This window comes from Halichoerus grypus, chromosome 1 (assembly GCF_964656455.1).
Source record: "Halichoerus grypus chromosome 1, mHalGry1.hap1.1, whole genome shotgun sequence".
Classification (NCBI taxonomy): domain Eukaryota; kingdom Metazoa; phylum Chordata; class Mammalia; order Carnivora; family Phocidae; genus Halichoerus; species Halichoerus grypus.
In genome coordinates, this window is record NC_135712.1 from 167,166,278 (window position 1) to 167,180,497 (window position 14,220).

At 36.5% G+C, this 14,220-nt stretch overlaps 1 protein-coding gene and 2 pseudogenes across 2 annotated transcripts in view; 2 read left to right on the forward strand and 1 right to left on the reverse strand.

The window, feature by feature from the left end:
- The window catches only part of RAD18 (RAD18 E3 ubiquitin protein ligase), a 104,823-nt gene that overhangs the window by 50,665 nt on the left and 39,938 nt on the right, over window positions 1-14,220 (forward strand). For both annotated transcript variants that reach the window (XM_036099893.2, XM_036099894.2), the window contains exons 8-9: window positions 3,495-3,571; window positions 4,864-4,924. In XM_036099893.2, coding sequence (XP_035955786.1) covers window positions 3,495-3,571; window positions 4,864-4,924 — 138 coding nt within the window. The remainder of the gene's footprint in view (window positions 1-3,494; window positions 3,572-4,863; window positions 4,925-14,220) is intronic.
- LOC118540634 (general transcription factor IIH subunit 5 pseudogene) lies at window positions 7,916-8,431 on the forward strand (annotated as a pseudogene).
- LOC118540627 (large ribosomal subunit protein eL33 pseudogene) lies at window positions 10,946-12,809 on the reverse strand (annotated as a pseudogene).

The following is a 14,220-nucleotide window of genomic DNA, read 5'->3' on the forward strand; positions in this document are numbered from 1 at the left end:
ATGTTTGTTGATTGCCTTTTTTCATTGAAGTTATGATTTTCCTCCTTCTTAGTTGACAAGTGTTTTTTATTGTGTCTTAGACATTTTGACTGTAATATGAGATTCTAGCTCCTTTTTTAATATTCTACTTTAGCAGGCAGTCACTCTGTTTAGGTTTAGTTTGCAGATCCAGGCCTGTTTCTGTGGACTGTGGTTCTAATGACAATTTAGTTTTCAGAGCTCTTGCAGTGTTGTTCAGAGCTGCTTCATTTAATTGCTACCTGGGGACACTCAGAAAACCTGGTATTCCATACTGTGCTTCAGTTCTCAGACCTTTTGGCCTATTAATTTAATTTTATTTTTTTCAAAGATTTTATTTATTTGTCAGAGAGAGAGAGCACGTACAAGCAGGGGGAGTGGTAGGCAGAGGGAGAAGCAGACTCCCCGCTGAGCAGGGAGCCCGATGTGGGACTAGATCCGAGGACCCTGGGATCATGCCCTGAGCTGAAGGCAGATGCTTAAATGACTGAGCCACCCAGGCGCCCCTGGCCTATTAATTTTAGAGTATTTCACATGTGAGGGTCAGGAATGTGTTTAGGATTTGCTGTGCAGGTTTAAAGAATGCTTTTCTTCAGGTTTTTTCTCTTTGAGATCCTCACTCCAATCACTAGTTAGGGGGTGGGAGGGTGCTGCCTGCTACTGGTGGGTGAGGGATAGAGGTCTAGGTTACTCACTAGGTCTCTACTGGCACAGTGTTGCTGGAAGAGAAAAACTGTCCCCAGTCTTCCTGTTACTGCTGGGGGAGAAGGGGAGTGGAATCCACACCCTACACTTATTCTCTCATGATACTTTAGTGGGCAGGATTTAGTTGGAGTAGGTCAGGTATTGTCAAAAAGTTTTTTGGTCTCTTCCTTTCATAGTCCTTTGCTAGAAAGAAAATGCTTTCTTGGAGATTTGTGTGTGTGTGTGTATGTGTGCGTGTGACAGTTGGTGGTTCTGGGTTGCAGCTTCACCAGTGCCCAGTCTGGGATATATAGAAGATAAAGAGAAAGCCTAGGGAACTCACCATCATGTTGTTCCTTGAATTCTGAGACCCTTAGCCAGTTCATCTTCCTCCTTCTATCTTTCAGAGTTCTCTTATAATTGTCTGTTATTATATTACATCTAAGGGTTTTAGTTATACTTAGGAAGAATATGAGAAATGAGTCAAATCCATCTTCTTCAGAACTAGACGTTCTTGGGGGCGCCTGGGTGGCTCAGTCGTTAAGCATCTGCCTTCTGCTCAGATTGTGATCCCAGAGTCCTGGGATTGAGCCCTGCATCGGGCTCCCTGCTCGGCGGGAGGCCTGCTTCTCCCTCTCACTCCTCCTGCTTGTGTTCCCTCTCTTGCTGTGTCTCTCTCTGTCAAATAAATAAATAATATCTTTAAAAAAAGAAAAAGAACTAGAAGTTCTTGTTCATTTTTAATTTCTGTTCTAGGTGCAAACACATATAGGAAAGCTATGTTTTCTTAGTGAATTAACCCCTTTATCATTATATAATTTCTCTCTTTTTTTTTAGATTTTATTTATTTATTTATCAGAGAGAGAGAGAGCACAAGAGGGGGAGCGACAGGCAGAGGGAGAAGCACTGGGATCATGACCTGAGCCAAAGGCAGATGCTTAATTGACTGAGCCACCCAGGCGTCTATACCTATAATTTCCCTCTTCATCCTTGATAACATTCATTTTTCTAAAGTCTGTTGTGCCTGATATTAATACAGCTATTCTGCCTTTCTTCTCATTAGTATTTATATGATACATCTTTCTCCATACCTTTATTTTGAGCCTGTCTATATCTTTTATTTAAAGTGAGTACTTTGGGGATGCTGGGGTGGTGGCTCAGTCATGATCTCAGGCCCAGGTCATGATCTCAGCGTCCTCGGATCCAGCCCCAACTTAGCACGGAGACTGCTTGTCCCTCTGTCCCTTTCCCTGCTCATGCTCCCTTTCTCTTTCTCTCAAATAAATAAAATCTTAAAAAAAAAATAAAATGGGTTCTTTGCTGAAAGCATATAGTTTGTTCTTGATTTTTTTTTACTCTAATCTGCATTTTCTGTCTCTTATTTTTGCTTTTAGATCATTTACATTTAATGTAATTATCAATAACAGTTGGCTTTACAGTTAAAATCTTGCTAAGTGTTTTCTTCTTGTTCTGTCTGCTTTTCATTCCATTTTATTCATTCATTCATTCATTCATTCATTCTCTTTTGGATTGAGTATTTTTTACTAACACATTTTATTTCTGTTTTGGGCTTATTTTCTCTTTTTCAGAAAGTTTTAGTGGTTGACCTACGGTTTGTAATAACCACCTTTAAGTAGTCACAGTCTACCTTCAAATGATATACTTCATTTGTAGTATAAGAACCTTACAACAGTATACTTCCAATCCCTAATTCTTTGTGTTGTTGTCATGAGTTTTACATTTTTACCTATGCTGTTAACACAATATCTTGTTTTCCTTTAAACAGACAGTTATCTTTTAGGGTAGTTAAAATAAGAAGAATATATTTTGTATTTACCTTCACTTTTACCATTTCTAGCACTCTTTATTTTCTCTTACAGGAAGAGATAAAAGTTTCTCGTTTCATATTTCTTCTGCATAAGCAACTTCCTTTAACGCTTTTATGGTATTGCTCTGCTAATAATACATTCTCTGTTTTTGTTTGGTCTCAGAAAATGTTTATTCATCCTTCACTTTTGAAAAATATTTCCATCGGTATAGAATTCTGGATTGGCAGAGTTTTTCCCCTATACTTTTAATTCATCACTCCATTGTCTTGTGGCTTGAATGGTTTCTCATGAAAAGCATGATATAATGCTTGATTTTTCTTTATGTAATACACTCTTTTTCTCTGGCTCACACAGATTTTCTCTGTGTGTCAGTGTGTGTATATGTTATTGTATTTTTGTTTTGTTTTGTTTTTGCATTTATTCTGCATATATTTGTGGTTTGGTGTCTTTAATTAAATTTGGCAAATTCTGGCCATTGGGTCCTCAAATATTTTTTCTTTTCCCTTTTTTCTTCCTCTTTTGGGATTTCTGTTACATGTATGTTAGGCTTTTTGATATTGCTCCATAGCTGTTAGTGCTCTGTATCTAAGAGTGTAAATTTATATTTAGTACATTGGAATTTGAGTGGATATCTTGCTAAGAATTGGATTCACACTAACAAGTTAATTTTCATATTCCACTGGGACTGCTATTTATACCTATATTCTTAAAGAGCAAAATTACTGTACTCTTATAGTTGTGTCTTAAACTGTTCTGCATGTGTAAGAATTCAATGTTTTATTCCATGTTATTTTTATAATCTGTTATTTTGAAATAACTTTGGACTTAGAGAAAAATTTTAAGAGTAGGACAGGGCGTTCACATGTACCCATCTTCCAGCTTTAGAGTTAACACCTTACATAACCATAGTACAATGATGAAAACCATATAATTAACATTGGCTCTGTGTCCTTATTTTAACAGCTGCTGAAATAGTTCAAGAAATTGAAAATATGGAGAAGACTAGGATGCGTCTTGAAGCTAGTAAACTCAATGAAAGCGTATGTTGATGGTCTATTTCATTATCTGGGTAGAAATGATGGAAAGAAAAATTGAGTGCCCTGATAAAATTAAAGCATGCCAGAATTAAATCTGTTCAATAGGAAATGTCCTGGGACATATTTCCATTTAATGTATTATGATTTACTTGCAGTTCATTTTTAGCACAGAATTCTGTCACATTTAGCAGTCTTCTAGGACAAAATACAATTAATTGTCCTATAGAAAAAGCATATGCCTGTACATCAGATGGCCTTGATATTAGTTCTTTCTCTGCTGGTTGCGTTTGATGAGCTCTTTAATATCTGTGGCCCTTGGGATCTTTGTCTGTAAAACTCAGGGGTTGAACTATACGATCTCTAAGATCCCCCTTTAGCTCTGGCATTCTGCAATTCTGTGATTATACTGATGGAGAAATTAAGTAATTATAAAACTTTATGAGGATTGAGTATCTATTGAGCTTATTGAGGGAATCAGAGACTTAAAATTCTTCACTATTGCCTTCCTCTAGCTTGATGGTCCAAAACTTGAGGAAAGAATACCAAAGAAGAAAATAGTCATTGTGTCCTATGACACTGGAGGAAGTGTTTTGGGCTCTCCCAAGTAGACTTTTTTTCCTAGACCATCGGTAATGTGTCTGTAAGGAAAGCTACGACCTTAGGGAAGTAAGTTTATAATCAGATAGTAGAAAAAAAAATGAGATTTTCATTGACTTTATTATTACCTGTGTGCTAACTGTAAGATGGAGGCTATAATGAATCATGTAAGTAGATTTCTGATCTTTTAAGTCTTAAGATTTTCAAAAGTGGAAGTAGAAATTTAATGCGCTAAAGTCTTACAATATCATATTTTCTTTATATGTTAACTTTCCAGTAGAATTGGAGAAGTTAGGTTGGAAAAGGGAGAAGACAAACAAGAAAATCTGCCTTATTAATAATCTGCTAAATGCTTCTTCAGTCTTGTAGTTTCAAATATTACTTGTATTAATGAATGTGAAAAATTAAATATTGAAAAATAGGAATTTAATTGTTGTGTTAATACTTCATCTTAGTGTTAATCTGTATATTAGTGTTGCATTTTCTACACATAAGAAAACAGTAGTAAAAGGTATACTAATTATGCTATTCAAGGGAAGTTCACAGGAGTTATTCTTCCTAGGTTTCTATAAAACAGAGATAAGAGATTATTTTCCCCTGTTCTAAACATCCACATTTGAGATTTTAAAGTTTGTAATACTAATTTCTGTTTTTGTCATATTTTGAATTTTTAATTAAGTTTTTTTGGATTATTTTAGATAATGGTTTTTACAAAGGACCAAACAGAAAAGGAAATAGATGAAATTCACAGTAAATATCGTAAGTTGTGTGGCATCTTCTTTATTTACAGAGAACTTGGGTTGCAGATTTTCATCTTAAGTAATTTTTTAAAATAAATTTTTATAGTAATATTTGATATAAACATTTCTTGTTAATATTACCTAAGCAACTGAATTTTAGTTGAGTGTTTATTCAGTGACGTTTTCTGTAGGTCTATGTGCCTGCTTTTTGATTTCTAACATTCTACTTTGAGCTTATCACTAAGCACTTTGCAAAATATTAATTAGCTGTCTCAAAGCATCTCTCTGAAAATAAAATGGAATTAAAATGGAAACTTTCCTGACTTTCCATCTGTCCTCAGGCCACTCACTGGCAATACTTCTGTGAAGAATTTTAGCACTTCTGTGGCTTGCAAATTTGTGCCAAAAATATTTTTCATTTTATCAGTTATTACCAACTTCCAAATTACTTCCTTTTCCTTATTAGGCCTTTGTATGTATCTTTTCCAGGGCCAGCGCTTCAATGTTTTGTCAATTCGGTAGCTATTATTGCTTGGTTGGTTGCATTTTTAGTTTAAATTTAAGTGCCTTACAAACAGGTAGTTGATAAATTTTTGTTGAATGAGTATTCCACACGTGATATGTTTTAGTTGTGCTAAGAGAATTTTGTTTTCTTCTTTTAGTTCTTAAGCTTTGAATGTGTAAGTTCAGTACTGATCTGCTTGCGGAGGGGGGAATAAAGTACACAGGCACTAGATACAGGTGTGATGGCCTGTGCCTTACTAGAGTAGGAAAAGAAGCCTCAAGTATTCATGGACCACAGACTGAACAACAAAAGTCACTGTTCTTCTGTTGTTAGAAAGATAAATGTAATGGGAGCGTCCTTAATCAAGTTTTGGGAAGTCAATGTGATTTTTCTTGAGATAGGAAATCGAGACTATCAAATGATCATTGAATTGTCAAAAATAAGTCCTGTAAAAATAAGGATACCAGAAAATTTGCTTGGAGAGAAAGTTAATTTAAATCACTAAAAGGATACCATACTGAGAAACAATGCCATACTGAGAAAAATGTGGATTAGATTTAGGCAAGAAAATATACAACTATCTATTGCTCCCCATTTACATATAAAAAAAAAGTCTAACTTCACTAGGTAGGTCGTATTAAATTAATGCATTTAGCCCTAAAATAAACCTCCATATCTAATTAAAAAAAAATACATGAAATGAACAATTCTTAGAAAGATACAAATTACTAAATCGTATTCAAGAAGAAGTAGATAGGCAAATTGAATTTGCAGTCCCTGAAGAAATGCCAGGTCCAAATGGGTTTACTGGTGAATTCCATGAAATATGTAAGGAAGGAAATAATATCAGTTCGATACATATTCTGCTAGAAGATTGAAATGCAAGGAATACTTCCTACCTCATTTTATGAGGCTGAAGTTTCCATGAAACTACAAACCAAAGACAATGTAGTAAAAGTTCTGACTAGTAATCCTCATGAACACGGATGCAAAGATCCTTAACAAGATTTTATTTTTTTAAAGATTTTATTTATTTATTTGACAGAGAGATAGACAGAAGAGCACAAGCAGAAGGAGTGGCAGAGGGAGAGGGAGAGGGAGAAGCAGGCTCTGCACTGAGCAGGGAACCCGATGCGGGACTCGATCCCAGGACCCTGAGATCATGACCTGAGCCGAAGGCAGACGCTTAACCATCTGAGCCACCCAGGCGCCCAAAGATCCTTAACAAGATTTTAATAAATTAAATCTGGCAGTACATATAAAGGATGATACATCATAACCAAGTGGGATGTATCCTAATAAGGCAAGATTGGTTTAATTTTAGAAAATTCATCATTGTAATTCACTGTGTTAAGTGACTGAAAAAAAACCACTATATGATTCTCTAAGTGGGTGCAGAATAAGCATTTGACAAAATTGAACACCCATTAATAATAAAAACTCTTACTAAAATAGAATTTCTTCAATCTGATAAAGAATATCTACAGAAAACCTACAGCTAGCATCATAATTAATGATGAAATAGTAAATGCTTTTCTTCTGATTGGGAACAAGGTAGAGGTGTCCATTCTCACCTCTTTTGTTCAACATTGTATTTACAGTGTGAAGAAGCAGGAATAAATAGTATACAGATTTGAACAGAAGGAATAAAACTATATTCACAGCCGAGATGATCATCTTTCACAAACAGTTTGAATCATAAAAGAAAAAGCTTAAAGACAATGTGAAGTTATATTTCAGTAGAATTAAACTTTTACTCTTTAAAAGGCAAATATAAAAATGAAAAATCAAGCTACAGATTGTGAGAAAATATTTTAAAATTTATATTTGACAAAGTACTAGTGTCTATATTATATTCTATATATGTACTATATTCTTTAGAACTCTTACAATTCAGTAAGGCAAATGCCATATTTTTTTTTACGAGGGCAAAAGATTTAAACATTCTTCAGCAAAATAGGTATTCAAAAACCAAATAACCACATGAAAATATATGGTTAATCTTATTAGTCTTTAGGAAAATATAATTTTAAATGAAATAATACAAAAAAATAAATTAAATAATACTATGTACTTACTTTAATGGAAAAAAAGCAAAAAAGGCTAATACCAAGCTGCTGGTCAGGATGTACAGCAAATGGCAATCTTATACATTGCTGGTGAGACTGCAAAGTGACACAGTCACTTAGGTAAACCGTTTAGCAGTTTGCTTTAAAGTCACATACCTACATATAGCCCAGTCATTCTACTCCTAGCTGTTTATTCAAGAGAAATGAAAGCATATGTACACAGAGATTTTTGAAAGCAGGTTTATTGAGATATAATTTCCAAAAAATAAAATTCATCAGTTATAATGAACAATTTGAAGGATATTATTGACACATGTTATAGCAGCTTATTCATATTATCCTAAACTGAAAACAACCTAAATATCCATAAACACATTATGATACATCCATATACAATGGAACAGTACTTAACAATAAAAAAGAATTAACTCGAAGGGCTGCTGGTTCTGAGGGTGGAGCATTTTAAAGGTCATCTGCACCTTCGGACTGGGAAAAGATGGTCAACGTCTTGAAAGGAGTGCTAATAGAATGTGACCCTGCCATGAAGCAGTTCCTGCTGTACTTGGATGAATTAAATGCCTTAGGGAAGAAGTTCATCATTGAAGACATTGATGACACTCATGTCTTTGTTATTGCAGAGTTGGTTAACGTCCTCCAGGAGCGAGTAGGTGAATTAATGGACCAAAATGCTTTTTTTCTTACCCAGAAATGAAGATACTCCATATTGACCCCTTAGGAATTACAAGTAACAAATGTGAGAGACGGTCACCAGTGTCCTGTGTGACAGATGAGACTTAGCGGCTTAGGGACATATCATGGGAAACCTGTGATGTCATTTGTTCAGAAAAAAGTCCCTGAACTGATTTTCTTGTTTTTTTCCCCAGTACATGTACCCTAGAATTTAAAAAAAGAAAGAAAGAAAAAAACTTCAATGGTTGTCTGTAATTTGGCTTTTATTTTATTTTTTTTATTTTTTATTTTTTTTAAATGTTTTATTTATTCATGAGAGTCAGAGAGAGAGAGAGAGAGAGAGAGGCAGAGGCAGAGGGAGAAGCAGGCTCCCCGCCTAGCAGGGAGCCCGATGCGGGACTTGATCCCAGGACCCTGGGATCATGACCTGAGCCGAAGGCAGACGCTTAACCATCTGAGCCACCCAGGCGCCCCTGTAATTTGGCTTTTATTATGCTACATTAAAATATAAATGTAAATGGTTTTCCTGCCTTTTTAATACCAATTTAGTACATTAAGAACATAATGGAATATGCCTTAATCAGTTTAAAAAAAAAAAAAAGAATTAACTCTCCATATGGGAAACAACATGGAGGGATGTCAACAACATTGTGTCACAACACAAGCCAAACTAAAAAGGCAACATCTTGAATGGTTCCATTTATATAAAGTTCTAGAAAAGGCAGCGATTAGTAACTGAAAGCAAATTGGTACTGCCAGCTGCTGTGGGTGGAGGAAAAGGGGATCATGGAGGGACTCTTTTACCTGACTTATTGGTAGTTACATGACTGCACATTTTTTAAAAAATGCAACAGATTGTTCACTTAAAATTGATGAATTTTACTGTGTGTACATTATTTCTCAGGAAGTCTCATTTTAAAAACTTAGTGACAAGAGTGGCATTCTTTTCTATTTCCGCAGATCTCTTTGATGTCTTGCTTAATAGAAGACATCTTGATTCTCATATCAGCTTCTGCATTTAAACTGTTGCCATGTGTTTTTTTGGTTTAAGTATATGAAAAATATCCAGCCTGATGCAGGAAAGGGTTTCAGTAGATTTTTTAGGTAATCATGGATATTCTTGGCAAGTGTTATTTCAGAAAGGTTATTTACAATGGAATTTGAAATCATATTAATGAAGTTTCTGTACTCTATTGCATAAAAATCCACTGGTCTATCTTGTTGCTTTGAATGCACCTTTTACCTGTGAATGATTTTGTAGCATCATTTGTTGGTTATTTGGAAAATATTGATTCATTGAGTTGCAAATGTTTGCATATTTATATTGCATTTATATTATATAATATAAAAAATAGCATTCCTTAGTTTCACCACCAGTCTTATCAGAAAAGTTAAGTATTGGGAAGTTGTTAGATCATAATGGTGGATACCAGTCATCCAAAATTCTGATTTTCACTTGAAAGATATTCTTTTATATCTGGCAGCAAATACTGTTAATTGTTTTTCTTGAAATGACAACTTCCCTCATTCATTTTTGAGAAAATGTATTATCCAAGTCTGAATAATCACGGTTTGTCTACTGTTCTTTCAAATAAAAACAATGTTCATTTAAAAAGTGGCTAATTTAGCTCACAACTGAAATAATTACACAAGTGCTTCTTCAGGGTACTTTGGGTATGTAGCAGAAATGCTATATTTGTAGTTCTCATTTTACCTTGTGAAATAGAAGTTTCACAAAGCAATATTTACCCTTCTCATTTTTTTAAAAGGTTGTATTCAGATGTTTTCAAATGATGTTTGCATTCCCCCTCCCCAACCTTAAATGGCCCCAACATTAGAAAAATTATTTTCTATCATTTTTCTCTCAAAATTTCATTGACTTTGAAAAAAATATAAGTAGTGGGATAATTATGTTCCAAAGCCAGTTGGTTATGCTTATCCAAACCATCCAAACTGCATCCTACTCTGTTTCTCTCTCTCTTTTTTTTTAAGCAAGACTTTGTTTTTAGAGCAGGGAAATGTTACAGAAAGTTCCCACATATTCCCTGCCCCAACACATTCATGACTTCTCCCATTATCAACACCCCCCACCAGAGGGTACATTTGTTATAGTTGGTGAACCTACATTGACACATCATAAGTCACCGAAGTCCATACTTTACTTTAGGGTTCATTCTTGGTGTTGGACAGAGATACAATGACATGCATCACTGTGGTATCCTGCAGAATATTGTAACTGCCCTAAGAATCCTTTGTGCTTCATCTATTCATACCCTACCTGCTACAAAACTCCTGGCAACCACTGATCTTTTTATTATCTGCATAGTTTTGCCTTTTCCAGAATGTCATATAGTTGGCATCATATGATATGTAGTCTTTTCAGATTGTCTTCTGTCACTTGGCCATATGCATTTAAAGTTCCTCCATGTCTTTTCATGGCTTGATGGTGCTTTTCTTTTTAGTGCTGAATAATATTCCATTGTCTACATGTACTACAGCTTATCTATTCAACTAGGACATCTTGGTTGCTTACTCTTGCCATTTTTAATGTACTCTGGTACCTTCCATTCTACTCTTATTATTTCATTAAGAAAAAAACGCTGGGCTATACCTAATTGTTTTCATAACCCACACTCTCACTTCCAGCAGAACAGTCCCAGGTGTATTTGTATGCCAGTGGGAAAGGAAAATTGATGATGTAAGACAGGGAGAGAGTAATCACAGGTGCTGTATCTTTGAGAAGGCCTTAGTGATGGAATCCAGGGCATAAGTTAGGGCTTGGCCTTTTTTTTTCCCCCCAAGAGAATAGATCTATACCTTTATTTATTTATTTTCCAGTAAGTTTAAATCCTTGAGGGGTACAACATTACACGGATTCTGTGGCCAGTGGCTTTAGCAGGAAGGTTGCTTTGGAATGTGGCACGAACTATGCCGCTGTTTCCATGAGCACGAGTTACTTTTCCTCAGATTCCTCTGGTTTTTTTTTCTTTTTGTTTTTTTTTAAGGATTTTACTTATTTATTTGAGAGAGAGAATGACAGATGGAGAGCACGAGAGGGAAGAGAGTCAGAGGGAGAAGCAGACCCCCTGCTGAGCAGGGAGCCCGATATGGGACTCGATCCTGGGACTCCAGGATCATAACCTGAGCTGAAGGCAGTCGCTTAACCAACTGAGCCACCCAGGCGCCCCAGATTCCTCTGGTTTTGTTTGGTTTGCCACCAGGAGTCACTGTGGTGTTCTTTGCTTTGTACACATAAGCACATCTCTTGCCTAGGTAGAATTCAGATTCATCTCGAGCATAAACACCTTCAATTTTAAGAAGAGCTGTGTGCTCCCTCTGGTTCTGGAGACCTGGCTGATAGCTAGCAAAAATGGCCTTGGACCACAGCCTCCCAGACCTATTTGTCGTTTTAGGAGTCCTGTTCCTAGCAGGCCTCCACAGGTTCCAAGATGGCCAGGGTTTGGCTTTTAATTGCTGCAAGGACAGTCATTTCTTGTTCCATACAAGGAAGATAGAGCATATGTGCACAGATGAAGTAATGGTAGTTGGAAGATGACAGAGCTCCTGTTAGAATGTTTCTGAGCTTTCCAAGTAGTGTGAGGCTGGCTGAGAAGGGAGTGTTGCAGGTCTGAAAAGAGTGAAATGGTCATTTTGTAGTAAAGCCGAGTTTGCTAGAGAAAGGTGAAAAAGTTGTACAGCAGTGTTGAGTGCCCATTTTAGGCTTATGTCATGGATTTAAAGTGAGACTGGTCAGTTCGGGGCTAAATGAATAAGCCCTTAGTGAACGTTAGCCATTACAGTTACTCTCTTCTCCATCCAGGTTTAGATGCTTGAGGGTCCTAGATGGTTGGTGAGAAAAATGCATGAGATTTTACTTTGAGAGACACTGACTCCAAACTTGTTCTGTGACTTAAAGTAGATGAGTATCTCAGTGTCATCATTTTGGAGGGTGAGTCTGTCCCATTCTTGTGAGAGCCTGGCTTTGGTCTTGTGTACCTCGGAGTTCACAGGCAGATCCAGAGATGCTTTGGCTGTAAAAGCTGGTCTAAAAAAGTAGTTAAGGGGTGGTGAAAGAGTGAAGGGCTTGACTTGGAGAGGCAGAAAGGGTGATATGATTCAAGTATTAAAAATCTTGAAAATATGAGTTGGTTGAATGTGGGGCTTATTCATCAGCTCCCACAATGATCTCAGCCACTTAATATTTTTAAGAGGTAAATTCAGGGCATCTAATTAGCAGAACTGAGATTTTAAACTCTAAAGTACTCCTTGCCAGATGGCACATCTCCTAAAATGAGGTGAAGAGATGAATGGGAACAATTTTATTAGTCATAATCTCTTGGCATTGTTCATCTTTTGAGCAGAGGTTATTGGACTTCTTGGGCCAAAGCCAGAGCAGTGGCTGCCATTTACTTTTTGGTTTCCAGCCTAGCTGTAGGGGTAATCAGATTAAACAAAGAAAATCTCTTTTAAACCTGGGATTTTATTACTTTAGAAGAGAAAGTCATTAAGCCTCCTTAACTCTTAATGAGATTACTTGAGCAAGTTTTTAAAGTAATTCTTACACCCATAATTCCCTTGTACACAGTGGCCTCACTGGGAGAAGACCTAGACCAGGTCTGACCAAATTTCGTAGACCCCATAGTGCTGTGATACCCTTGCCTAACAGAAACTACATAGTGATGGTGGTGGTGGTCGCCCACTGACTGGGGAGCTGAGGGAAGTATAAAATAATTATCCTCAAATGCACAGAGTTAAATAGGACCTGAAAGAAATCACCTAGCTTATTTCCTAGATAGGATCTCACTTATTTCTGAAGAGCTAACTTTTCCCAGTAATCTTTATGGCCAGCCCACATTTCTTGCTGGAATTTTAACCAGTCTCTTATTTAAAATTTACCACTTTCCACGCCAACATACCAGTTTCACGGGGAGTTTTACATGTACCATGCACATAAATATATTGGGATTAGGAGCAGTTCCTCCCTAATGTCCAAAGAACAGTCATATTTATAGATCAGGAATATTGAAATCTGTGCAAATGGAGGCAAAACTGGCTTCTGCCAGTGGGGGAGAGGGGGTCAATTGAGCCTTCACCCCGCAGGATTTTGCATGTCTGTAGACAAGAATTATTTTTCGTTGCCATCAGTTATCTACAATTTACAGAGCTGTGACAAAGCTCAAAGGCAGTGAATGGAATCCTGGAAGGGTAGCTCTAGAAAAGGCATAGTTCTCAATAAAAGCACAAATTTTTTCCTACACTCATTGATTCTTAGTGTTGTGCCACAGGGAAAGTGTTGGTTACTGTATGAAAACGGTCTCAAAACTTGAACTATTTGCAGTATGATTCTTTCTAAAATACATTTTTCAGGATTTATGACATCATTTTGAACCGTGACTTAAGTGTTTGAGGGTGCTGGGTAAGTCAAGTGCATTCTCAGCAACTGAACTGTAGTTCAGGATCACAAATAGATGTCCTGAAGGCTGTGCTCTAACAATGCCTGGCTATTCTTTATTGAGTAGATTAATGTACATTAATAATGGTGACCTTGAGATCAGGCTTACATTATCTTCAGATGTGTTAAAGTAGCAGGTGTTATTAAGATTGGTGTAATTACGATATCCTGAGATAAGGTGGATTGGGGGTGGGGTAGTAGATGTTAAAGGGATCTTGATGGGAAATAGGCAAGAAATGCAAAGGAAAAAGGGAATCGAAATGGGTATCCTTTGTTTTTATAATCCAACTTTCCTGGAGGCTTCTGCTTTTATATTCAGTTAGTGTTCTTCATGTTAGTACTCTTTTCTTGGGAGTTAGAATGGTGTCTTTTGGATATATATAATAAAGTGGTATCTTTTGTGCTCTCTCAAAAGCCTTCAGAGTATGGGGCTTGGGGGAAAAAACCTACAGTAGCAAACTAGGAATATCCTGTTTCCATGTTTGTATCTGAGGAAAGGAGAAGATAAGAAGGAGAGGCTTCCATGACCCCTAGCCCTTTGTATTTTTGTGCTTGCCAGCTTTTAAATTTATTGCGAGTGATTCCCAAAGATGTTGTTC